The following is a 27,678-nucleotide window of genomic DNA, read 5'->3' as shown; positions in this document are numbered from 1 at the left end:
GATGCTCTATCCACTGTGCCACTGCCTGGTCAGGCTAAAACAATATTTTAATGCAAGTGTTGGATACTTGATCAATACCTGTTTCAATTTTGTTGAAAACAAAAAAAATGGTAATACCTATTTTTCAAAATGTTTCTCAAACTTGAACTATTTAGGTTCAGTTTCTAAGGAGTACACTACAGAAGGCTTTACTAGACTTATCAAATAGCTTTTAAAGTTAAAGCCTTTAACTGTTTGCACTTGAACTCAATATTCTCAGAGAGCGTTGGGAAAAAATGGAGTAAATTTTCTTACTATACCTTGACAAATAAAATTTTAAATCAGCTTTATTAACAGTGTAATTTAAATAGAATAAAATTTGACAATTTTAAGCCTACAGTTCTATGCATTTTGACAAATGCTTAAAGTTGTATAACCACCACTGAAGTTATAATATAGAACATTTCCATCATCCCAAAATGTTTCCTCATGCCTTTAGTAGTTAATTCCTTTGCAGGTTTCTGACCCCTGATCTTTCTGTTACATATTTTACTCTAGTAGTTGGGTAAATACCTAGGAGTGAGAGTGTTAAATTATATGGTTTGTATTGTTTAACTTTATAAGAAATTGCAAACTGTTTTTTGAAAGTAACTGCACTATCAGTAATCTATGAGTTACAGTTGATAACCTCATCAATACTAATATCATCAGTAATTTTTTATTTTAGTTATTTTATTGGACCTACCATGGTACCTCATTGTGCTTTTAATTTGCACTTATCTAACTACTAATGATGTTGAGCGTCGTATCATATATTTATTTGCCATTGGTATGTACTTAATTTTCTTCACTAGCCATTCTTTGAAGTTTATTAAAAGTTTTTGCTCATTTTTTAAAAAATTGAGTAACTTATTATCGGGTTGTAAAATTTTTTATATATTCTAAGTCAGTAATTTTCAACCAGTATTGGTTTGCTGCAAGAATTTTTAAAACATGTAATATCTGACTATTTAGTCAGGGTCAGTGACCTCTTTTCCCTTGGATTGCCACATTAAAAAATGACTATAGTCAACACAACAATAGCCACCTGGTGTGAATGCCCTGTCTTGAACCATAAATACATAGTTCATATAATAGGGTTGCATCTTATTGGTTATGTCCCATAATAAGGTTGCATCTGATTGGTTAATTCTTGGTACCAGAAATCCTTACATGCAAATATAGACACCTGATACACTTTACAATTTTACACCATGTCCTTGGGTGATGTGCATCACAATCAATCAAAATGATACCTATTTGTTTTGTCAGGCCAACAGAAATATATTTTTTGGTGTGCCACAGGATTTTAATGATTAGTTTATGTATGCCGTAAAATGGAAAGGGTTGAAAAGTGCTGTTCTAGATCAGTTATTTGTATAATGTGATTTTGATATTATCACATTTTTCATATGTATTTTTAAAAACTTGGAGCTGCAGATTTAGCTTATTTATTAATGAAAAGTGTCCTTCATTTTTTCTAATTGGCCAAGCAAAGACATTTTTCAAATCAATCAGCCAAATCAGACTTTCTGTCAGGAAAAAAAAATGACTTTATTTTTTAATTCTAACCAATACATCAATATGAGTTCCTATATTAGTCCTCTCACATCTGAATATCAATTCCAAGATAAGTAAGGTTCAGACATTTGCCACAAGTTTGTCATCCCTTGGTTGGAAAAACAAAGTGTGCTTTTTCAATGTGTCAGATCAGTGCTTGTACCTTTGCTGGCTCTCTTAAGATCACCCTCAAGAGTAATATGCTCAAGATACATTTTGGGGGTAAACAGTTGAGGATAGAAGTGCTAGCATGTTAATGGAAAATTGCCTTTACTCCCATCCACGTTATAGTATTTCTATATTCAAAATATTCCAACACAGATCAAAATACCTCATTTTAAAATTCTTTAAGAAGTATATGTACCACCAAAAGAGATAAGAGGACTATCTCAAACACCAATATTATGCATTTTTTCTTTAGTTGATAATTAAAGTCTTTTCTTCTTGAGCCAAGGAACTATAATAAGATTAGGGATGGTGAGAGTAAGGTGTTCCTTTCGTAAGAAATAAAGTCCTGCCACAAGATGATGGGAAAAGAGAACTCAGGGCAACTCAAGTCTTTTAACCATGCTAATTTTGGGAACGTATATACATGGAAGTTGGTGAAATGGAAAAATATTCTCTATCTGGTTTGTGTAGCCCTAGGACAACTTCAGGAGCTCCCAGTACTATCCACACTACAGTTTGATGACTTTTTTTTCTAAAATAATGTCGATTTTGAAGGGGAAAAATGAATGAGTCACAATAGAATGTCAAATATATCAAGGAAGCTGTTTCTTATTGGAAGAGAGAGTTTCCTAGATGGGGAAGAGAGTGATGTCTTTGAGTAGTCAGATGAGGTTCTCAAGTCTTGTTAATGAGAAATTTTAATGCTCTCTCTTCATTTTTTTATGGAAGGTAGTGTTATTTATAAATACATATAATACTTTCATTATTATTTTAAATTAGCTATCATCATCACACCATTTTTAAGAGTTTTTAACTACTGCTCCCCTAGAATGGTTTTCTTGGGAACAACCTCAGTCTGTATCAGTGGGAAACCTAATTATAGAGTATTTAATTAAGAGTTTCTTCTAAGAACTTTTTAAAAAAATGTAATATTTGAGAAACTTCATCGTTTTTATATCCCTAAAATTGAATAATAAAGAGACCTTGACAGTTGTTACAAAGATTCAAATAGACCAAACATTACAAAAATTATTTTTGTTTATTTAAGGTTTTCAAATAAAATATTTGTTTAATATGATATTCACAAAGGCATTAAAATACATAATTTATTTGGCTTTTCAGAGTCATTTAAAAATAGCTGTCATTTTATAAAACTCAGCTAGTTTTCTTTCCTCTAGCACATTAGGAAAAAAGCAACACTCACAAGATACCACATCATGTAAGAAAGCAAAGTTCTGTCTCCTGCACATATCTTGATCAACAGAGAAGACAAACCTTCTTGCTGTAGCTGCAAGTACCCAGGCCCTTGACTTTGGGTGTGTGGGAATTCTGATATAAATTCACAGTATGTCTTTTGTGTACCTGCCTGCTCTCTATTTGATGTAAAAAGTGTGGGAGGTACTTTATGGATAGACTGAAAGCCTTCCTTTTGCACTGTGGGTTTGACCCTCTCTAATAAGAAAATCTGTACCAGCTTTACCTTACTATCCTTTAATAAAAAGTCCCCAGTCCCTTGTAATATATTTGTCTAGTGATAGAAAAATATACGGGTCTTATTCAATTGTAAATATAAATCTTACTGATCTTATTCAGTTGTAAATATAAATCTTGTATAAAAAGGTATGAATGTTACAACATTGCAAAGCAGAATCCCTCACCCTTCTAATTGAATGCTAACTTGAGTTGATACTCGTGTTTCTGTAATGCTGAGGTGCACCAGCACATCTGAACTCACATTACCCAAATGCAGAAGAGCCTTTGGAGCCAAAGCTTTTGAAAGGGAGTCAGTGAGGCAGTAAAAATATCCAAATGGAAAATGGAACAGAACCTCTGTGAACTGAGTTAAAATGTGCCTGCATCTTGCTACAGAATGAGGGCAATTAAATTAGACAATATAATTGAGAACTCAACACAGCCAGTTGTTTCCCTTTTGCCGTAACACTCTACTGCCATTGAGCAAATCCTTCTTGCTTCCTGTTGTTCCACCTACTTACCATATTCAGGAAACTCACTAGGCAATGCCCTTCCTAATCTGGGACCAGGGCATGTCCTCATCTTTCTCAGATACTGTTTAATAGTCACTTTCCCATGGCTCTGACTTCATTCTTCTATAGCTATTGTGCACATCTACTTGACTCTGGTCATGCATTGCAATGGGTTTCTGTTATTTGTGCTTTCCCATGTATCAGCCATAATCTCCCACTGAATTGAATTCATCCCACTGGAATAATGGGATTTCTTCTGATCCCTCTACTGTCTTTGTGCCTCTTGCCACTCCATGATGCTTCCTGTGCAGCTTCATACGAACTGAGTATTTGTCATCTTAGCCAGTGTGACCTGCCTCATACAGACAAATATTGAGGAAGTCCCTCTCCAGAGTTTAAAGAGCACCTTCCTAAATTCAAACCCCCCCCCCTTTTTTTTAGGAAAAAGTCTGGTGGGTATACAAAATCACTGAATATGGTTGTGATTCTGATTTGGTTACTGGGTTCTGTTTAGTAACTCTTCTCTTATGTTTGCTTTTGAATTGTCACTCAGTAAAGTGAAAATTTTTGTTTTTAAATATAGAAAGTCATATATACTACTCACAAAAATTAGGGGATATTTCAAAATGAATATGAAGTGATAAAATATCCCCTAATTTTTGTGAGCAGAATATTTGCCCAGTTTACACTACAAAGTTATATAAATAAGTTGCAACATTTTCAAAATAATAATAGTATGTCAGTGGAAGGCATTCATTTCATTCTTTTTACAATCATAAATACTGGAGAAAATCTTAATCACTATAATAATAATTCACTGGATTTATTTTAACATACAAAAAGGCAGGTGCTCATCTATGGTCTCTGAGATTCTGGGTAAGCAGTTCAGGAGTTACAAGGTACTCAGTGTTACCTATGGCACGTTTCGTCTGAGATCCAAAGTGTTTTTTGTTTTTTTCTGGCATATTTTGAAGACACAAAAATATTTATATATATATAAATATTTGTCACGTTAAAGATTTGGACCACCAGTCCCTTGGTACCAAAACCAATAAATATATGAATTCAATTGGAATCTAAGTTTTCACTTTAACTTTTTTCTGCCAAATATTCCCTCAAAACAAATAATTAAATATTGTTCCAGTTGAAGTACAGTCCTTAGAATTCTTCTTCTTTGTCCCCTTTTCATGATTGAAATCCTTCGTTCACCTTATAGAGAGATGAGTCTGAGACAGTGTCGCCATTTTTGCTCTGTGGAAATTCCTCATTGTTTTTTCCATAACATTTCTTATATGACACATAAACTAGAAAAGATACACAGGAGGTTAAGAAAGTTTTGTAATAATTAGCTGTAAAATTATTTTGGATAATGATTATAAGCTATGGCTCAAAAAAGCAGTTTGTACATCCAGTAGGCTGGAGGCTACTTAGAGGAATCCCCATTCCTAGTTCCATGAACACTGTTGGTAAGGAGAGTGCCTGCACTTCCAGAAGACCTACTACACAGCTGTACAGGATACTTGCTCCCATGACTCATCCAGGTGGTACTCACCAATAGCAACAGCAGTAAGCATTTATTCCCTACCTACCATCCCTCAGTTAATGTGCTAGTCCTCGGTAATTATGTTACATGCTAATGCTAATGGGTGATGTCCAGGACCTTGGTCTAGTGGTTTGTGTGGGAGGACTTGAGCGGGAATAATGCTTCATCTCTCCCGGCCTTCATGCATTCTTTCCCATGAGGAGAGGGATTGGCTGATTGGTGATCAGTCTTCCTGTCTGCCATGAACCTTCCAGTCTCTGATGGCAGCCATTTTTCAGCATATTTATTTATTTATTTATTTATTTATTTATTTATTTATTTGAGAGAGGCAGGAAGAGAGGGTCAGGAACATCATGCTGCTCCTGTATGTGCCCTGACCGGAAATTCAATGGCAACCTCCATGCACTGGGACAATACTTCAACCAACCGAGCTATCTGGCCAGGGCTTAATTTTATTTATTTTTTTTTTTCCAGCATATTTTTTAGATTGGCTCACAAGGGCAATCTGCTTTGTAAGGAGGCACCTGCAGTTTACGTGTGCATAAGTGTGTTATGTGTTCATGTGTGAGGCAGTGGACGGGGGCATTGTGAACAAGCCCTTTTGGTCCCAGTTTTAAGCCTTATTCTCTAATTGTTTTATCTGTAATAAAAGTGCTATTTTGCTATCTAAATATCTGATTTTTTCTACCTCTTAATTGGTTCTAAAGTCCACAAGGGAAGAAAAGTTTTTATTTACTCTCAAATTCCAGTCCTTCACACATAAAATTATTATAACAAGATTGTCTACCTCCTAGGGCACTTGTGAACATTAAATGGGTTAAAATAGTAAAGTGCCTAGCATGGCCCTAGGAGAATAGTAAGTGCTCAGTAAATATTAACTATCATTATGATATACAGCTGAAAGAGACAATGTCTTACGTCAAAGATCTTAATATTTCAAGATCAGTATCATCTTGGGCTGGTCCCTACACTCCTAGTAATATATTAGATTTGAAGCCACTGAGATATTGCACCTAGTGAATTGAGCTTGTGCTTAATTAGAATATCCCAACATTTTTATTATAAACACTGTTGAGCTGGGATGCCTTCAACTTATATTTATGCAACTGATTTTATTTAACCAAACTATTATTTATTATTTTCTTTTTCTCCTCCCTCCCTCCGTCCCTCCCTCCCTCTGTTCTTCCCTCCCTCCCTCCTTCCATCCCTTGTTCCTTTGCTTTCCTTCCTTCCTTCCTTCCTTCCTTCCTTCCTTCCTTCCTTCCTTCCTTCCTTCCTTCCTGCCTTCCTGCCTTCCTGCCTTCCTTCTGTCTTCCCTCTCTCTCTTGCTTTTTTTGGTTCTAAAATATATTTAGAGTTCTAATACTTTAACCATAATGTTTCCAAGCATTGCTTATACTTAGTAAAGATGACTTCTTTGTTTTCAAACCAAAATGTGGATTCAATCAGAATACAAATTTTGCTACTAACACTGTGGGAAATTATGAGACCAATACTAGTGCCTGCCTTTCCATAATTCCTTCAGCTTATCCATGAATTCCTTTTAGTTATTCAACTAGAAAATCTACTTAATTTCTCTATCAATGAATGTACTTTTTCTGGCTTATCTAGTAGACATCACTAGCTAATTATTTGGAAAAATATCAAGGTGTACCAAATTGGGTATATCTGTATCATACAAAAAAAAAACCACAAGGTAATTAGGCCATGGATCCCTGTCTTCTGCATCAGTGATAAATCAGTGGAAGGTTTGCAAAGATTTCAGAGAGGCCAAGACTATAAAGGTAGACTCTGTTTCAAGAATGACATTGAAGATACTGGTGTAGAGAATGATTAGCACCCACAGGCATGTTGAATATCTATTAGAATAAAAATGTAAAACCAAACCCAAACAAAATTGTACTTCAGGGCATTTTATAACTTAATATTCACATCATTTGTGTCATTCACCTTCCTCATGCAATCCTGGTTAAAATTCCATGAAGTTTAAAAAAGTTTTTGTGTTAAAAAAAAAAGAGATAGACTTTTTAAAAAGAGCTTAAAGATCTTTGGTCCTTGGGAAACAAAATGTAGAAAAAGTTTCAACTAGGTGAAGGCCAGCAGGTGGCAGGGGCTAATGGGTCAAAGCTACGTCAGTGTAAAATTAAAAAATCAGGTTAGCTATTCCTAGTACTTAAAATAAAAGACACGTTTGTTTCAGTGTTTCAATTATATGGGCATTTAAACAAATGTATGTATACATATCATTTTCCTGATAAATATCCTGTATTTACAAAGCATATCAAGGCAATATTTTAAAAAAGAAATGACCAGTTTAGCGTTCCTGGAAATATGTAGGAAGGCGCCCAATAAAATGGTTCTAACAAGTTAATATGCCTCCCTAGTTACTGAGGAAAAGGAAGTCAATGGAGAGAATTGACCTCCAATATTTTACACTGAAACATTGTCTTTACTAGACCTTTTGGTAAAAGTACAATCACTTCATATACAGCTGGGAAGTCATGTTAATATTACGGCTTTTCTCACCCATTTTTTTTTTCACTGCCAGACAAAAAGCAATTAATTTAATTTAGATAATTCATTAACAGAAATAGGTTATTTTTTAAAAAAACGTCATATTAGGAACTTCAGAATTTCTCAAAGAACATTTTAAAATGTGATTGGCATTATTCCTTACTTCCTAGGAAAATTCCTGCAAAGGCGAGCTGGAAAATGCTGTAGATGAGAGGGAAAGTGAACACCTGATTCAGCTCCTCAAAGGTGAAGGAGAGCTGGACAACGGTGGAGCACAGCTGCGTGTTCTGCATTCCTGTTTCCAAAGCAACTGTTCGGCACCTGAAAGAAGGGTTAAGAGAATATATGTTTTTATTGCGCTATTTTGTATTTGCTTTGTTATTGTATTATATTAAAAGCAGATATAATGAGAATGAGTATTATATATGTTACACGTATATCTTCTTTTAATGTATATATTTATTCAATATATTATTTATATTGAGTAAATATAACATATAATATATTATAGTATATAAATAAATATAGATAAAATCTTGCCCTAGTCATCTTTTATGGTTGCTATGATGGATATAAAAAAGATATAAAACTTTGTAAACTTTAAAAAGTATATGCAAACAAAGCAACAATTTATTGTTTTTTTCTTTACATATTTAAAAAAACAAACAACCTGGAAATTATAATTTTGTCCAGTAAAACAAAGAATACCAAATAGTTTACTTTTCCCTTGAGCAGTGAAATCTATCTATAAACCATCTATATCTTTATGTATACATATACATAGAGAATATATGTTTATATTATATTTAATATATTATATATTTATTAATAAGTAATATATATTTATTCAATATAAATAAAACTACATACTGAATAAATATGTTACATTAAAAGCAGGTATATATATATTTATATATATGTGTGCATATATATATATAAAACTAAAAGGAGCAGTTCATTTATACTAATGTTTCATAAATGGCAAAGGGGGTTTATTTCACTCTAGGCCAGTAATTTATTTTTATTTTTATTTTTATTTTTGTATTTTTCTGAAGCTGGAAACAGGGAGTGACAGTCAGACAGACTCCCGCATGGGCCCGACCAGGATCCACCCGCACGCCCACCAGGGGGCGACACTCTGCCCACCAGGGGGCGATGCTCTGCCCCTCCTGGGGTCACTCTGTTGCGACCAGAGCCACTCCAGCACCTGGGGCAGAGGCCAAGGAGCCATCCCCAGCGCCCGGGCCATCCTTGCTCCAATGGAGCCTCGCTGCGGGAGGGGAAGAGAGAGACAGAGAGGAAGGAAAGGGGGAGGGGTGGAGAAGCAGATGGGTGCTTCTCCTGTGTGCCCCGGCCGGGAATCGAACCCGGGACCTCTGCACGCCAGGCCGATGCTCTACCACTGAGCCAACCGGCCAGGGCTAGGCCAGTAATTTTTAACTAGTGTGCCACAAGAAATTCTAAAATATACAATACCTAACTATTCAGTCAGGGGAACTGACCTTTTTTTCTTAGATTGTCCAATAAAAATGGTCAACAGCCAATGCAACAATAGCCATATGGTGTGAATAAAACAAAATTATACCTACTTTTTTTGTCAGATTAACAGAAACTATAATATAGTTTTAGATGTGCCTAAGAATATTAAAAAATTAGCTTATGTGTGCCATGAGATGAAAAAGGTTAAAAATTGCTACTCGATTCCATTATCTGTACAGTAACAGTGCAGAGCATGGATAAGGGCTGAGAAAACAGTCAAGATAGAGTATTTGTTATAGTTGTTTTATTGTTAAATTGGTTTTTTTTTTTTTTTTGTATTTTTTCTGAAGCTGGAAACAGGGAGAGACAGTCAGACAGACTCCCGCATGCCCTGACCGGGATCCACCCGGCACGTCCACCAGGGGCGACGCTCTCTGCCCACCAGGGGGCGATGCTCTGCCCCTCTGGGGCATCGCTCTGCCGTGACCAGAGCCACTCTAGCGCCTGGGGCAGAGGCCAAGGAGCCATCCCCAGCGCCTGGGCCATCTTTGCTCCAAAGGAGCCTTGGCTGCAGGAGGGGAAGAGAGAGACAGAGAGAAAGGGGGGGCGGTTGGAGAAGCAAATGGGCACTTCTCCTATGTGCCCTGGCCGGGAATCAAACCCGGGTCCCCCGCACGCCAGGCCGACGCTCTACCGCTAAGCCAACCGGCCAGGGCCGGTTTTGTTTTTAATCATTAAATCTTGATCAAAAATCCGCAAGGCGGCTGTTACTGCCCTCATTCTACAGATGAGAAAAGTCAGAGAAAAAGCTAGTGCCTGGCCTGAGGTCCCATAGCTGGTAAGTGTTCAAAGTGCAAAACCAGGTCAATCTGACTCATGTCACATTCTTTCCATTGTTCAGGGCTACTCGTCTCTATCCTAACCTCACGTAAGTACCAACCTTTTCTTCTGCCTAATTGATTAAGATGGGCTAGGAGGAGAGGGAATGTTTTCACTCAGTATAAAGCCCATAAATGCTCAACCCTGTTCTAATCGTCAGTACCTTGGAATGCTGAGTTCATCTCGTTGCTGGCAGGAGGAATCCTAGTATATTACAAGGCCAACCTCAGTGTTTATGTTGAAGTTACTTTGCTTAGAGAATAAAGATGCAAGACAATGGAAGAGCTCAACCTGCATTGTATAGGGAATGGTAAAGAAGAATTTCAGCAAAATACCAATCAGTATTTTTTTTCTGGGAGATTTTCATAATTTAGGAGTGAATGAGTCTGTTTAGAGTAACAAAGTTTTAAAAATAGGATAAATTTTATAGGTGAAAGATTTTAAATTTGTAATCAGTATTTAAAGCTATTATGGGTTGAATTGTATCATCCCAATCATAACCTTATTTGGAAATAAGGTCACTTCAGATATAGTTAGTTAAAAAAAAGTAGTTAGGATACTCCCTAATCCAGTGGTTGGCAAACTGTAGCTCGCCAGCCACATGCGGCTCTTTAGCCCCTTGAGTGTGGTTCAAAGGCAGGTTTAGGAGTACCCTAATTAAGTTAGTAACAATGTACCTACCTATATAGTTTAAGTTTAAAAAATTTGGCTCTCAAAAGAAATTTGAATTGTTGTACTGTTGATATTTAGCTCTGTTGACTAATGAGTTTGTTGACCACAGCTAATCCAACATGACTGGTGTCCTTATGAAAGAGGGAAATTTGAACACAGAAACATGCACTGAAGGAAGACAATGTGAAGAGAATTGAGAGAAGATGCTAATTGACAAGCTAAAGAGAAAGGTCTGGGACAGATTCTCCCTCACATTCCTCAGAAGAAACCAATGCTGCTACACATTGGTTTTGGATATCTAACCTCCAGAATTATAAGACAATAAATTTCTGTTGTTTAAGTGAGCTCATGTGGGGTACTTTGTGACCAGCCCTGGAAAATGAATACAACAGCTATTACAGTATAAATATTCCCAGTTAGCTTTATCAAAATACCATACCTGTGCCAGGGCTGACCAGCTATCCTAGCCAGAAAAAACCCTAGAGAGTAACCAGCCACAGGAAATATTGTTCCTATAATCCATAGTTTGGGAGCGATGATCCAGGCAGATTGGTACAGTATTCCCCCAACCACAGCTATGAGCACGATTAGGAGTGCACCTGTGATGGACCCAATCTGGAAGAAAGACACAAGTAGACCCAACAGTTGTGATAAAGTTACCTCTCAGTGAATTCTTCACCTGATGGCCATGTCAGCCCACTAGAAATGCTGGCTTTTCCCGCATTTTAATTTTTAGGAAAATAACAAGACATACAGTGCCTGTGCTTGATTAGCCTGAAGATGTTCTAGCTTGCAAATGATCTCTGTCAGGGAGGAAGAGAACCCACCAAATAAAAACTAGAAGATTTGGCTTCCAGATTCCACCCCTTCTTTTAATAAATAATGAAACCTTGCTTAGTTTTAGTTCCTTCATCTGTAATTGAGTATAAAATCTTGCCCTAATCATCTTTTATGACTTTAATATGAGAAAATGGATAATCAACTCTATAAAAGTTAAAGGCATATGCAAACAAAAGTGACTGTAGCTATTGTTTTCTCCCTTTGACATTCAAAATAATTAGATTTTAGATTTTGGTTTTCGGTCTAGAGGAACAAAACATACCAACTAACTGATTGTGTTTCTCAATCAGTAGAATATTTGTCTATGTCTATATCTATATTTATATATATGTATCATCTATGTGTAAATTTATAGCATCTTTATATCTATGTTATCCAGCTAGAATATTGGTGAAGGAGAATGAATGGTTACACATTACTATATATATATCACCTAATAATTACTAGACACTGAACTTGCTATATGAATCCAGAGATAAGAAAGATATGATCTATTTTTTAAGATCACTGTGTAGATATATTTAATAATACAAACCCACATAACAGAGATAAGAGCAAAGTGCTATGAGGTACAGAGTAGATGAAACCAAGATGTAGTAGTTTAGTTGGGTATCTCAAAGGGTGAGTAGAAATTAGCCCTGTGGATAGAGTAGGGAAGGGCATTCTAAAACACTACTGTATATCTAATAACTTTAATGCCTTCTCCTCCAGAATTAGGTTTATACTATAATAAGAAAACCAATACAGTAGCTGAAAAGACATCATTTCAACTCACACTGTGGAGCATTTGACTGTGTAACCTATGGCATGGACCACTTACCTTAAGTATGATCTTGGCTTTCTGGGGCCATTTGTGATTAACAAACATTCCAATGGAAACAGGAACAACAAGAGCAACTAAAGACGTACCTAAAAATGGCAGAAGAGCAATTTGATCAACATGACACACAGCACAAGGAAAAAGGAAAACAAAATAGTAAACATCTTGAAAAATATTTAGGTAATACATCAGTCTCCCTTAAATACACAAAACAAAATTAAAAAACAAACAAACAAAGAAACCTCTCCTTTATCTACTTCAGTAAATAATGTAATATTGATAATATTGATATAAATCCTTTACCTAAATCTTAGGTTAATTTTAGAGTTCCTTATACTGCCAATCACTTTATTTTAGTTTCCATTTGTCAGAATCTTTTTTTATTTGGTTTGGATCTTTATATTCTGGAAAAATATCTTTTTAAAGTGTGTGTGTATTCTTGGAGAGATATAGATAGTATTTTATACCTGTCTGCCACTTTATGGTAGTATAAATAAAATAAAAAGTTCAAATATCTTCAGGCTTTTGGTGGGTTAATAACTTCTGGTTAAGTCTGACTTTGGTTATTCAAATCTAGGGCAGAGAAGTGACAGAATAGTTGAAAAGCATGCTTTAAATTTTCTGTCAGATAATACATTTAGTGACCTCTCAATTAATTATAATTCTTTGCAGGGTTATGCTCACCTAGCCAGATAAAATAGATATACTTCAGTTTTACCATTTTAAATTTACTGCTAATCTCAAGACCATGTGCTTTGCTTCTCCACATCATTTAATACCTATTTGTGCAATAGCTGCTTTTATATAATATAGCACCAAAAACTTCTAACTTAACATAGGTCATTTCTTTTTCCTTTTAAATCAGTGTAACTGAATAATGAAATTCTCTTTTTCTTTTTCTTTTTTTTTCTTAAATGAGAAGTGAGGAGGCAGAGAGACAGACTATCACATCGGCCCAACCAGATCCACCCAACAAGCTTCCTATGGGGTGATTCTCTGCCCATCTGGGGCCATTGCTCTGTTGCTCAGCAACCAAGCTATTTTAGCACCAGAGGCAAGGCCACAGAGTCATCCTCAGCACCAAGGGCCAAATTTCTCTAACCAAGCCATGGCTGTGGGAGAAGAAGAGAGAGACAGAAAGAAAAAAGGAAGAGGGGGAAGGGTGGAGAAGCAGATGGCTGCTTCTCCTGTGTGCCCTGCCTGGGAATTGAACCTAGGACATCCACACTCCAGGCTTACACTCTAGCGTTGAGCTACCTGGTAAGAATTCTGAAATTCTGAAGGCAGAAGTTGCTTAATATGGAGTAGATTCAACTAGGACTGGAAAACGGATTCTAGATCCCAGGTCTGTAAATGTTAATTTAAAAAAATATGATAATGAAAAAAACATAAGTGATTGTAGCCTTCTGGTGTTTAAGGGTACTAAGAGAAGGAAAAAACAGAAGTAGAAAAAATGATGATTGGTAGAGTAAAAAGAATATGATGGAACAATGGCTACCGAAAAGAGTCACTTATACTACAAATATTGATCAATTTATGACCTGTGTAATTTACAACCATTTGACTTTACAACCACAATTGCTAGCCTTGACTGCTCCTCATCTGGCAGCACAAGCGTTGCCCACCTGGGCGCAAGACAGTGCAGACCAGCTTCTGGCAGCACTACCATCTCTGCGTGCACCATTTCAACTGTTATCCCAGACTCGGTACAGCAATTTGTGTTTTGTGTCTTGGATATTTTTTATCAAACCCCTCGCAAGATGTCTACAAAGAGGAAATTGTCTTTGCAAATATTAAACCAGTTGTACTGGAATGTAAGTGTTTTACTTAAACCTGACGAATGTAAAAATAAGAAACAAAATGGTGTAGAGATGATATAATGGCATAAAATGAACAAAGAAAATTATGATATATAACAATAATGAAAGAAAATTATGATAAAATATGACTTAAAGATTTTTATAACATCATTTCATAGTACTGTACATATAGCCTACCCAACTTACGACCAAATCATGTTACGGCCAGTCTGTTGGAACCAATTGTGGTCGTAAGTCGAGCACTAGCTATATAAATAAGGTCTTCAGGTTACAACACTCTCAACATACAACATTTTGAGTTTATGATTGATGCTCACTGCCATAAAAACTTAAAAAAATTGAGACATAAATGTTTCAGCTTATGCCATTAGCGTCATACTTACGGACTATGTGAGCAAACTAGTTTGATTAGAAGAAGTCATCAACTTTTCAGACTAGCCTAGAACAATTCTTTAAGAAGGTAGAGAGGCCTGCAACAGATCCTGTAACCTCTACATCAGCTGCTTCTCGAGATGAAACACCTGCAGTACAGGTAGGATCATCTCCAGCGTCTCCTGCATGTTCCTTAGACAATCCTGATTCACCTGATCCAGTATCTCCAGCACCTTCTGCAGGTTCTCCTGCCTCTCCAGCTTCCTCCTCCCAACAGGTCACTCTCTGCCACCTTGCAATGTCCCTTCCAGTGTGCAAGCCAACCACAGGAATAAAGGTAAGTAATTCTTTTTACACTCATTTTTTGGTCATTTTTTTCTGTTACTGTAGTACAGTGTACATACAGTACAGTATATTTATGTCCTTTTCCTTTTTCTATGGCTTAGTTGTGTTTTTATGTTCAAGATTATGATTTTACAACTGTGTTAGGATAGGTAAGTGACTTCGGCTAGGGTGTGTTCTGACTTATACCAAAATTTGTGTTACATCACTGACATAGGAACAGTATTATGTCATAACCCAAGGACTCTCTGTACTGGTAACAACCCTCAGGAAAATCCCCTTTGGGTATCCTTATGTCTTGCTACTTCAGGAGGAGATTTCCTCCCCTGGGTCTCCAGATTATTCCTAAATTTTGTGGTGTTAGGACTTGAATTAAAACATCTTAAATATGAATTGATTGTATTGTGTGGTAGCTTAAATCTACGTGCAAATACTGTGCTTGGAATGTGTGAGGTTAGGTTTTGGTAACGTATATTTTTAATGGTTAGATCAGTGAAAAAGAATCTCATCCCCATACTTGGCCCCTCTTGCTAGAGGCTTTATCTTTTTGGAACAGCCCAAAGCTACTGAATAAAGAAGTGAGGAGGACCCCCTGCTGAAATCCATAGCAGATTTCCTCTCCTGACCATATGAAGCCCGGTAAAATTTTCCCAGGACATGAAGTTGACTGGAAAAGACACACAAGTGGTGGAACTTGAAGCCATATAGCATCTGAGAGGAAGATTATTCATAGACTGTGGAAAATGTGCAAATCAATTAAACTCTTTGAGCCTTGGTTTCCAGGCTGGTGAAATGGGTAAAATTATGTCTATCTCACAGTATTATGGAAATTAGGTGATGTAGTAGGCACATGGTTTGTGGCACTCTCAAATGTGGGGTAGAGAGAAGCAGAACAACAGCAGTGTGTCTTCAGTGGTACCAGGCATAGGAGCTGCCTCCTCCTCCATCCAGACGTCAGCGTCTGGAGGGGATCAGCAAGTGTTGATTGAATCCTCTGAGCATGGTGAGCACTATGTAGAACCGGGGCCAAGCAGTCCCGCCCACGGAGTAGAGTGGAGGGCAGACTAGGGGGCATTTCCTGTCACATGGTCATCTTGAACAAATTAAACAGTTACCCTGACCCAACTTCCTCATCTAAAAAGTAGTGATAACAACTTATGAAGTAATTAGGTTGTTTGTTTTCTATATGCAAAGATTAGAAAAACCAATAGCAAAGAGGTTAGGTTGGAAATAGGCCTAGGCAGAATGGAAAGTAAACAGTGTTAATATCTTTGTTTTTCAAACTTTTTTTTTTATCTTTTCTTTCTGTTCTATTTCCTACTTTCTTTAAAAAAAATTTTTTTTTGCCTTTTACTTATTTGATGACCCTTGTCTGCATTATTAATTACTCTTTCTCACTTTGCTTTCTTTCAAATTTTACTCGCAATAAAAGATGTGGTATAAATCATACACACCATCGTGAGCATAACTCATATTGCTACAGGGCATTTTCTAGGAGAAAATGCACTCCACAGAATATTTTAAGGCTTAAATTCTTTTCTTAAATAATGAATAATATAGAATTAAAGCTCTTCATTTTCCAGACAGTTTTTTTTTAGGAGGTCTACAGTGTATACCACTCAAGAAAAGTGCATTCTCTACCTCTGAGGAAGGTGTCCTTCAATAGAGCAGGCCAAGAACTCAGCAGTGTAAGCACAGGCAGCTGGTTGTGGAGGCCCATCCTCAAACCTGTTTGCTGCAGGAGTCTATGGCTGATATGGAGTAGTTTCCAAAGCGTCAGTAGAAGGAACTTGTACTTGGAAATCCCATACTGAGCGGGTATGTCAAAGGAAGACCACTTAAAAATTTTTTTAATGTGTTTTATTTTATTTTATTTTATTTTTGTTTAATGGCCATGGGAGGAATGGGGAGAGAGAAGAGACTGACTAATTGAAAATATTGCAACACAAATCATCCCCAATCAGTATTTCTAAAGTTTGTTCTAATTCAGTTGTGTAGACTACAAATATTGTTTTTTTTTAAATTTATTTATTCATTTTTTTAGAGAGGAGAGAGAGAGGGAGAGAGAGAGACAGAGAGAGAGAGAAGGGGGGGAGCTGGAAGCATCAACTCCCATATGTGCCTTGACCAGGTAAGCCCAGGGTTTCGAACCGGCGACCTCAGCGTTTCCAGGTCGATGCTTTATTACAAATATTGTTTTGTCAGAGAAAACAGTCTTCCTTAGAAATGGAAGGGATTTTAAGTGCTGGCTGGTCTAGCTTCCCATGCCAATAGAATCTCTTTTACAAACGTCTTGCTGAGTCACCATTTAGCCTATGCTTACTGTAACATCCACCGGGTACAAGAACAAACGTCGGAGACTTTCAGGAGTTAAGATGTTACTTTATTGGCCAGTTTAACCTGCGCAGGGGCGAACTCCCAAGATGTCCGGAGACACCGTGCTCACAAGGAGCTGCAAATGGGAGCCACGCCTGGAGCTTACAGCCAGGCCCTTATATATTATAAGTGAGCAAGCATAATATAGAAGCAGATGTGGCGGTAACCTATTTGCTAAGGGGGCTGCACATAGCATAGCAACAGGGGCTGGGGTCTAGCTCATTGGCGAATTCCAAACATAAACTTCTGATAAGGGTCTTTTAACCAATAGAATGCAAACATTTTTCTTTTCTTTTTCTTTTTCTTTTTCTCTCTCAGCCTCACAGGGTCCCTATCTGTCTCTGCTTCTTGAACGACCTTGGGCATGTTATTCCTAACAGAACAGGAGCAGGACCTGCCTGTAACCCTTAAGTTCCCTGTTCCATTAGTGCCCTGCTTATTTTCTGATCTTCTCTTGGTCCTTACACTTACATGCTCCCTTCAATGGGACACCTACATACTTCTCTGAGGCGGCTCATCAAGGAGATGTTTATCCTCAAGATCAGGTGAAAATAAATTATTCAGCATGTAATGTACCTGGTGACTGGTACTGATGTACTATTTCACCTACATCTCCTCTTTTATGACGATCATTCTATCAGAAGCTCCTGGTTTTGACAGACCAGGAACCATCTTGCTCTTGACACCATGATACACCAACAACTTAGTCTTCCACAATTATTTATTGTCCCAGAAACAAGAAAAAATGCTCTATTAGAATAGAGGTGAATATCTGGGCATTGAAGTGAATGGAGACAGAGTCATAAGTAGCCATTTAACTTCTGGAGCATGACACACAGATCATGCCAGTAAATCAAATTCTGAATCAAGATGTAGCTCACAGTTAAGTGTTATAAACAATATGTTTCTTCTGATAGGTTCCTATTGCTACATTTGTGATTGCTTACTGGATGTCCTATTTTTAAATCATTAGTGGACTGATTTTTTTGTATTTTTTCAATCTAAGTTTCTGGGAGCAAACTCCTGTTCTTCAGAATTGGTTGCACTGTGGGTTAGGGAAAATATAGTAACTTGTCCTTCTCAGGTCCAGACAGCTGTGGCAGGGGAGTCTTTAAATCGGCCTCTCTCTCTCTCTGGTGTTTTCGATGGAGGAAAAAACAGGTTCTCCCATGGTGTCAAGGTTTAGAATTTAGATTCTATCAACTCTAATTCAAACACAGCAGTGACTTGTAAGGAAATCTTAATTAGGCACAAACTGCCGCTGGGACAAGAGGCAAATACTAGCTGGGTCTGAGCTCAGCTTGAGAACATAGCCGGGATAATCAGAGAGTAGAGAATAATATTCATAAATCTTGCAAGGGAATGACTTACCTATGTTATCATAGGGAATTATGATCCTCCCAGAGTCGACCCACATTTTGGTATAGATTAGGAGGCATAGCGGCATCATTCCCAGGGCCAGCAGTGTGGAGCATGTGGTCATGCTGACGCTGAAAGGAAACGGGCAGGTTGATACAGCCACCTGAGTTTTCTTGGGGAAAGGTTGTCTCATTTTTCAATTCATGATTAAAAAGTTCTACAAAAGACTGTTTCAACTAGCAGCAGCATCTGATCTGACAGACAGAAATATACATGCACCCCTGTTTGTGTAGGCTTCTTTCAGCCTTGGGCAAACTGGTGAGATCCATATTTGGTGTCTTCCTACTTTGTCTTGTGCCATCCCCTCTCTCCCTGTTGGTTCTCAAGAATCACTGAAGATCTTTAATGGACAATTAAATTCATTATTAAACAAGATCCGAGGTGCTTGAATGTGCCACCCTTTGAACCTTCAATCAGAAAATGGCAAAATATTTATACAAAAGAGACACCAAGGGGCTTTGTTATGTCTGTTTTCATTGGGACAAGATGGGCTTTGCTGGCCCTTTGGAGGAGAATGTATGTACAAGAGATGAAGCTTCAGTATATTTCCTTTAAGAGACAAATTGCTGCCCATTATGCCCATAGCTTTAGAAAAGAAGTTGAACCCCCCAAACGAAGAAAACATAAAAGCAGGCAGGGTATGCCGGGATTCTACTTCAGCTAAAAATGATCAAATGTGTATTCAAAAGACCAGGGGCTTGCACATTCCTCCAGGGGACATCTGTGTTTCAGTGAGTGGACCTGGCTAAGTGAGTGGATATTGACTTTTGACATGGAAGGATTGATAGGGAATGATGTTATTTTCAGCATCGTGACAGTGGGTGGAAGAGAGGTTTTGGGTAATAAGCAGGTCTTTCTGCTCCCAGTAAAGTGCTCTGTGTGTGAGGGAGATTTTTTTTTGCTCAAGGAACAGAGCCTTAATACTTGGTCTAGACACTGAAGCCAGACACCGCCTGAGTTGGAAGCAGGCATGGCCACTTACTACATGACTTTGGGTAATTTCTTTCTCTTTGCTCTTTTTCTTATCTGTAATATGTAGATCATAATCACTGCCACCTCATAAACTATGAGGACTGACTAAACCAGTGAGTCCAGGACTTAGAATACTGCAAGGTGCTCACTAATAGCTGATGTTATTTTGTATCCAACCATAGTGTGTGCTATATTGCAACATAATCCTAAATCAGGCAATCAGAGAAATTTTTCTGAAAGACTTTCTCCAATAGCTGTAGCATTGAAACTATCAGAGTAATAATTTCATTTTGGTTTGTTTGTTTATTTTTTATTGATTTTAGAGAGAGGTAAGGAGAGAGAGAGAGATAGAAACATCAATCTGTTCCTGTATGTGCCCTGACCGGAGATCAAGCCAGCAACCTCTGTGCTTCAGGACAATGCTCTAACCAACTGAGCTATCTGGGCAGGGCAAGTAATAATTTCTTAAAGGTATTATATGTTGACTTGGAGGAGGATGCTAAATTAGAAATACCACCTGCCTCCCTCAAAAAAACAGCTCATACAATCATTCTATACAATGCTAAGCTAGAAGTGAGGAATTTTGTTTCAATGCATCAAACTTAGCACAAATTTGGCAAAATAAAAGGTGGGGGCAATATTTACTAAGGGACAAAACTTCCCTAATAATTTTTTTTAATTAAAAAAAGAAATGATCTCACTTAAAATGTATTTTAAAGAATTTGGAAAAAAAATACTTGTCTCAGTAGAATTAAATTAGTCTAACAATAATTAATGCTAGGGTGTATGAAAAACATTTCTAAAATATTCAGTTGGTTATAGTGACAGGTTAACTTAATTTAGATACAAAATAGGTTGCTAAACAGTGTCCTACTATACAACAAATTAATTTGTTATAAATTGTACTTTGTCCTGCTTAAAATTAAAGTACTGGGGTTTCTTAAAGATTTTCCCCTCTCTCTCTACCTTCCTCATTTTAATGCCATTCTTTTATTTTTATCCTTTATATAAAGAAATAAATTAGAATGGATTTAACGTCATCCGATACTGAAGTTAGCTTTACCCCAGCGCCCTGCTCTGCCTTCCCCGGTGGAGAGGATGACCGTGGTGGTGGCGGAGAAGAGCAGTATTCACTGCCTGGGTCACAGTGAAAGGAAGCCTAAAGAAGTCTTGTGTTTTAAACTAGAACAATTTTTGGAAGGTATTAGTTTCTCTCCTGGTTTTTCTTTGAAATTTCCTTGTGAAAGCTTTATTCCGAGCTATTGCTCAGACTGGCTCTGAAGTATTATCATGGTTTTGAGTTGGGCAAGGGCAGTTGCTTAAAAGCCACAGGAGAGACAAGACGGGTGGGTGGAGAAAGTGGCTTAGCTTTCGTAGTGAGACACCCTGACAGTGAGGTGTTGCTGGGATGTGAGGAGAGGTGGTGGGACGTCGGTGCATTTGAGCTATTATGAGAACACCATCAAACCCCTCAAACTGAGGTGGAAAGAATTCTCAGATCAATAATTTTGAGAAGCAATGTATGGGAATTCATTAGTAAAAGAAAACAGTCATTTTACATAAAAGAAATTTGAAGTCCTATAAAGCACATAGTTGTCAACAATAGAAATACTACCATGAGTTTATATTGGAATAAGAGAAGATGTAAGAAAAGAAAAAAGAATCCTTGTCTTTAATTCTTGGCTGTAGCTCTATTCATCACCAGGAAGAATTATATTTTCTTTTTGGAAATAAAAGCAATAAATAAGATTTTACTGAATGTTGAGGAATTTGATGAAGTCAATGATAAATAAGAAATGCAAAAGTCTGAAGTCATATTAGAAGTGAAATACCACATTTTAAAGATCAAAAGGAAAGTGTATAGGTGATGCTAGAAAGTGAAGATATGGTAAGTTATAGAAATAATGTCACACAAAGGCTGAGAGTCTGGACAGGGATAAGTGAATAGGTCTGGGTTCGAATATTGACTCTGACATGTACCGACTCTGTGACCTTGGTCAAGAATATGAGGCTAAATTTTTATTTCACATGCAGAAAATAATAGCACTGACCTCAGAAGATTATTTTGAGGATTAAACACAGCAATGCATACCAAGTACTTACATTGTATGTACCTAATCAATATTAACCAGTAAAATCAAAAGATATGCTACATGCGAAAAACAACACTTGGTAACTTTGAGGAAAAATAAAGGAAAGATCAGATAGTTTTGGGTTCGTTCTTAAAGAAGAGCTAGACATTTCGGTAGTTAAAATGAGAAGGACTGCTTTAAATTTGTAATAAATTTAAGGGTCAGGGATCTTGAACAACTACAGTGACAGGAAGATGAACAATATAACAATATTTCGCCACAGAACAAAGGATGCAGTAGGGAAATCTAAAAAACTTGAATCTAGAAAATAATGAAAGGGAATGTAGAAAGTGTATGGCAGCAGAAAACTGGAGGAATGTGAGAAAAGGATGTGGAAGAAAAGTGAGAAGGAAAAGTCCTGGCATGGTATAGTCAAGGCCATTGCAAGGAAAAGAAAGATTCAAAACCAGGGACTCTCTGGGGTTAAAGCCAACACAAGACGGTGGGATGTCTCTGTGGCCCCTGGATGGTGGGCCTGGGGCTCAGCAAATACACCTGAAAATGTCACCATTATTTCTCCCTGAAAGAATTTATGTATAATGCACTCATTGAACAGGTAGAACAGGTAAGAATACCTGTGCACTGATCAGATTCTCATAACTTTCTACACTGGAGTGGAGGAGGAGGAATCAGAGAAGGGGCTGAAATATCACCTACTGTATTTCAATGAGCAAGGAAGGTCTGTTATTTTGTTATTTTGTGTGTGTATGTTTTGTTGATGTGTATGTAGTTTTATTCTTTTCTTCTTTTTTTTTTTTTTGTCACTAGAGATTTCAAAATATAATACAATGGTTTCCCAGGTTTGGAAGAGATAGGGTGAGGGAAAGGTGATTTGGTTTCTTCCCCAGCAGCCACATCCAGGAAAGCTAAAGCCAGGTGGAGTTGTTTTGCTGGTCCTGTGTGGTGTCTGTTCAATGAGTGCAGGTACCTGCTGTAAGGTCGGTGGATAGAGGGATGGTCATGTGGGGAACCCAGGCCCGCGAACTTTGGCTAGGACTGCCCACAGCCAAGCGCGCCAAAAGAAACTTCCTAGGAGTCCTTGGAAAAAAAGCGACTGACAGTCAGCCAGTGAGATTTCTCTACGTCATATTAGCCTGACTTCCCTAGAGGGACCCCTTTTTAAATTTACCCACGGGTCTCTCTGTGTGCAACTTCCCTGACCTCCACCTGGCCTCCATCTTTTTTTCCTCGGGGCCAGGGAACTTTGCCGGGCGGGATGCGCGCTCTGTACTGAATAAAGCCTTTTTGCTATTCCACACTTCGTGGCTCTGAGACCTGTTCCTTCCTTCTCGGCGGGGAAAAATACCTTACACCTGCTGGTATCAACGATCATGTGACTGCCACTGCTAGAGTTCAAGTGGGAACGGAGAAGGTCAAGTTCCGAGAGGACAGAACTAGAAATATAAATGGTATTAGGGTTGTCTCTAAACAGTCAAAAAACTTTAGTTTTCCAGTGTTCACTATTATAAAAATAAAAAGTGATGGAAAACTTCCCCAATAACTGATGTACTACTCTCTTAATTGGCTTTAAAGAAATGTTTGAACAGTTTTCCCCTAACTATACATTGCATGTATAGCATTATCTTACCTAGCAACATAACATAACCTCCTCTTAATGATAATGGGTCATTATGGTAAACATTACTTGCTCCACTAAAATACATGTCTTGTGGGTGACTGTGCTTGTCCCTAAAATAAACAGCGTAGAGACTGCTGTACTTGATGTGATCCTCTTTATTCTAAAGGCATTTTGATTTTTTCTCTTGAGGTAAAACTTTTGGGACCACTTGATGCTGTGGGTCTCAGGCTTGCCTCTCTTACTCCCCTCCTCCATTTGTTTCTCATCCTCTGGGCTGTGAAATAGCATAATAGAGCGTGAGAATTGGGAGAGTAAGTAGGTCCTGTGTGAGGAATGTTTATGAGATTAAGTGGGATTTATTTGGGGTGCACAAAGTCTTTTATTAGGTATTGTTCGAGTTCTAGTAGGTGAAATTGCTAGAGAGGTTGCCATTGGACTGAAGAGGTGTTGATGTTATTTTGAAGACACGGGGGACCTGTGGAGTGTAAACTTTCTAGAATGAAATTAAGTTTTTCCAAGCCATCCCTCCCATTATGGGGCTTATTCTGACTTGCTGAAGGATAAGTTTTCAAATCCTGCTTTTGGTTCTTATTTCTTAATATTATTGTTTCTTACAGGTATTGCTAAACACTATAGACTAGATTATATAATCATCTCCTGTTTCAAGAGAAATAAGATTTCCTTAAAACCCCAGAAAAGTGTAACTTGGAGCTTTTAGTTTAAGGTTTTACAGTTTTAGCCAGTAGAAGAGAATTGCTTGCAATATCCAAACAACTCAGCATCACAAATACCTTTCTATCTTACAGAATGATTACATGTATGATTTTATGCTGAGATACAAGACTCTTCTATTTTGTTAAAAAGTTACAAATATAGCCGATCCTTGAATCACTGTTAGGTATGACCTCCTCCCACCTCCATACAGCAGAAAATTCATGTATAGCTTTTGACTCCCCCAAAACTTAACTACTAATAGCCAGAAGCTAACTACTATTGACTGGAAGCCTCAAGAAGAACATAAACGGTCAATTAACACATATTTTGTATGCTATATATATTCTATTCTATATTCTTACAATAAAGTAAGTTAAAGAAAAAATGTTATTAAGAAAATTGTAAAGAAGAGAAAATATATGCACAGTATTTACTGAAAGAAATCCATGTTTATATGGACCTGCATACTTCAAACCTGTATTGGTCAAGGGTCAACAAGTGTTATGTCAGAGCTGTTTAGTGGAAGTCAAGGCTTCATATTCAATTTAATTCACTCCCGTCAACTAACTTTTAGAATTCTCAGCTTTGTGTGCCTATGTCCAGGTCAAACCAAGTTGAAGTCGAAAAAGACCTTACTACTATACGGTGGTTCATAAATTAACTAAACACAAACAGCATGTTTCATACTTTGTTCTTTCTTTGCAGGACTTTCCTAAAGGAAAAAAAAATCTGTTGCTAGGAAGATGCGGTATTTTCTTACATGAAAAATATGCACTATGAAAGTATATAATTTGTATGGTATTTCTAAAGCACCTGGTAAAATTAACACCAGCTGAGATGTGGTGGCTGGCTTCCAATTGCTTACTAGGTAGCGGATCAACCTGGAATAGTTGTACATTTTGCAGTGCTTAGATTTCTACACTTAGAGTTTCTCTCTTCTGAGTATAGTATCTGGTGATTAACAGAGCTGAGTTCCTAGTGTACAATGTTTAATAAGCACACATTAACATCTGACTGCTTTGCCGAAATGCATACCTTTCAGAGGAACTGAGGAATTGTGAGGTAGGCAAAAAGACACTTATTTGTCTATTCTACTTGCAGCATTAAAATTCTCAGTCTCGTCACATTAACGCCTCATCTTCTTTCTATTAGTTATTTTTTTTCCTAGTGCTAGTTCAGACTGTGCAAGATGAATTGGAAAAACGTTGTAATGTAGATTACTTTCTGGGAAGCAGAGAAGTCATTTTCTGTTTATTTTATAGTCAGGTAAGCATAATTAAAAAAAATAAGCTGCTGGAGGTATTTTTTTTCTTTTAATACCAGTGGAAGTGAAACAAATGTACAAATTATTTCTTAGTCATTATACCAAGAAAAATATTGTCCAAAGATCATGCTGTGTTTGGTGGAGTTGACTATTGTCTCATCGTAGATTCTAATATTTAATGAACAATTTGATTTCATAATTGCATTCAGAGCTCGTAATCACCTCAAAGAAGGTTTTCTTTTCTTTTTTTCCTTTTTGATACTGACAAGGAAAACTTTCTCAGTTGGAGCTCCTAGACCATGGAAAAGATTAAAAAAAAAAAAACCAGAAAAAACTTTGAATCTTTTCCAAAGTTAAACATCAATTATCAAACTCCCTGTTAACTGAATTAGATAAAAAAAAAACACAAACATAAAATATAACCCACAAATTTTAATATACAATCTCAGCTGTGCAGGAAGGTGAGGAATGCATTTATTTTCTTCTGTTTAATTCTCCAGTTGTACCCTAGTTCAGTGGCACAACAGATGGATATTCACAATGCTATAAGCTTCTGAGAGATTAATTCAATGTAATTGCAGTACATGAAGGTTTAGATATCTTACCTCAGGTCCATGTCGCCATCAACCCAATAGGCCAAAATATTGGAGGCAGTTCCACCAGGACAGCATCCCATGATCAGCACCACCACGGCCTGGACGGGGAGGATGTCAAAGGCCACTGACAGGATGAATCCTACGAGAGGCATGATTCCAAACTGACAGAGGAAGCCAATACATATGCCCCACGGTCGCCTTATGTGTCCCAGGAATTTCTTGATTTCCACATTGCATCCCATAGAGAACATCACCATAGCCAATAGAATGGTCAAGACGGTACTCAGGACCACACTTAGAATGGCATTAAAATTGCTGGGAGATACCACACAAGATGAACCATTGCAAACTGTTGCAGTGGCCAAACAGCTCGTTGAATTATTCATTGCTGGATTTTGGCTCTAATGGTCACAGAAATCCACAGAAGTACCAATCCTCCGCTTCTCGCTGGATAAGTAATGCCTACTGCAACCACGTCAAACTTTTAAACCCTTTCTAAATGTGTCATTTGGTGTCTCTTTCAAAAGCCACCTCAGAGAGGCAATAAAAAACAATAAATGCTAGTATGTCAGTTTCAAGAGGTAACATTACAACACAGCACATATCATGAATCATAGAAGTCCTGCCAAATTATTGGTCCAGACAGAGAATTATAATTAATCATTTATTGGCATGGTAATGGACCATGCCATATAAAAAGAGCTATGTTAATGTTTAATGCTGGGGAGGTTTGTTGCATAATTTCAGTTAAGTGACATTCTGATATTACAGAACATTGGAGGGGTGAAGCTGTAAGAAAGCATGTTATTCACTCATCTTCTTTAAGTAAAGGAGTTGGAGGCCTCGAGTCCTGAAAAGTTGAGTACCCTGTACCAAGTTAAATCACAAAATAGTGTCAGACCCTGAACTGAAACTGAAACCTCCAATTTCTTCCTCCCCTCCCTTCCAACTGAGACAGATTACTGTATCAATCTGTCTGCTCCTACTGGTCTGTAGTGTTTATAAAGTATGCGTAAGTTCAAGAAACTTGTGTGGCCTGATGCAAACCTATGGGAGGGTAACTCGGGAGGATAGAATGTTTTCTGTACTGTCTGATGGGAGGGCAGCTGACCACCCACTATTTTGAAGAGAGCCACCCTTAAATTACTCACACACCTAATTATGTATGTGTTGCCATGGTAACAAAGTGCTTTATAGATAGTGACAACACAATTATTTAGAGGGATGAACCTCAGAGGATAAGGTCAAAGTGACAGGAACTTTTTGTGCTTGGAGTCAGGAATTGGAATTAGAATTATTTTTTTAGAGAGAGAAGGTAGTTGGAGGTTGCAAAGAAAGTTGATTTTTGTAAATGTCAAATAGTCTGAACCTTATTATGGGCAGAGTACTGCACATGGTGTATAGAAAAGATAAAAAAGAGGTAGAGGAGGGATTGTTCTTGTTCTCAGGAGTTTATAATATAACCATTTAGTTAGGATGCAATATAGAACCGAAATTGAATATTTTGAGGATGATTCACAATTTATAGGACCAATTCTAATATACATTGTTCAATGTAGTCATCTTAAATCAAGTAGGATTAGCATCCTTATTTTACAGATGAGGACTTGAGAG

General features: G+C 37.4%; 1 protein-coding gene across 1 annotated transcript; it reads right to left on the bottom strand.

The window, feature by feature from the left end:
• Nucleotides 1-2,766: 2,766 nt before the first annotated feature.
• Nucleotides 2,767-26,587, bottom strand: SLC10A2 (solute carrier family 10 member 2). The gene is made up of 6 exons (XM_066235264.1): nucleotides 26,074-26,587; nucleotides 18,760-18,878; nucleotides 12,479-12,567; nucleotides 11,258-11,433; nucleotides 7,952-8,109; nucleotides 2,767-5,035 (listed from the first exon to the last, which is right to left on the bottom strand). Exons 1-6 carry the CDS (start codon nucleotides 26,448-26,450, stop codon nucleotides 4,917-4,919), a joined length of 1,038 nt encoding a protein of 345 aa, XP_066091361.1. The 5' UTR covers nucleotides 26,451-26,587; the 3' UTR covers nucleotides 2,767-4,916.
• Between the last annotated feature and the right edge of the window lie 1,091 nt (nucleotides 26,588-27,678).

The sequence above is a fragment of the Saccopteryx bilineata genome, chromosome 6 (assembly GCF_036850765.1).
Source record: "Saccopteryx bilineata isolate mSacBil1 chromosome 6, mSacBil1_pri_phased_curated, whole genome shotgun sequence".
Classification (NCBI taxonomy): Eukaryota; Metazoa; Chordata; class Mammalia; order Chiroptera; family Emballonuridae; genus Saccopteryx; species Saccopteryx bilineata.
This window is presented reverse-complemented; position numbering and strand designations above follow the sequence as displayed.

Bases quoted from the DNA above. Each gene is read 5' to 3' on its own strand.
- SLC10A2 (XM_066235264.1), bottom strand. From the start codon at position 26,450: ATGAATAATTCAACGAGCTGTTTGGCCACTGCAACAGTTTGCAATGGT. The intron at 12,568-18,759 runs GTAAGTCATTCC...TGCCATTTTTAG, and splicing joins AATTCCCTATGATAACATAG to GTACGTCTTTAGTTGCTCTT. The intron at 5,036-7,951 runs GTAAGGAATAAT...TATCTTTTCTAG, and splicing joins TGCAGGAATTTTCCTAGGAA to TTTATGTGTCATATAAGAAA.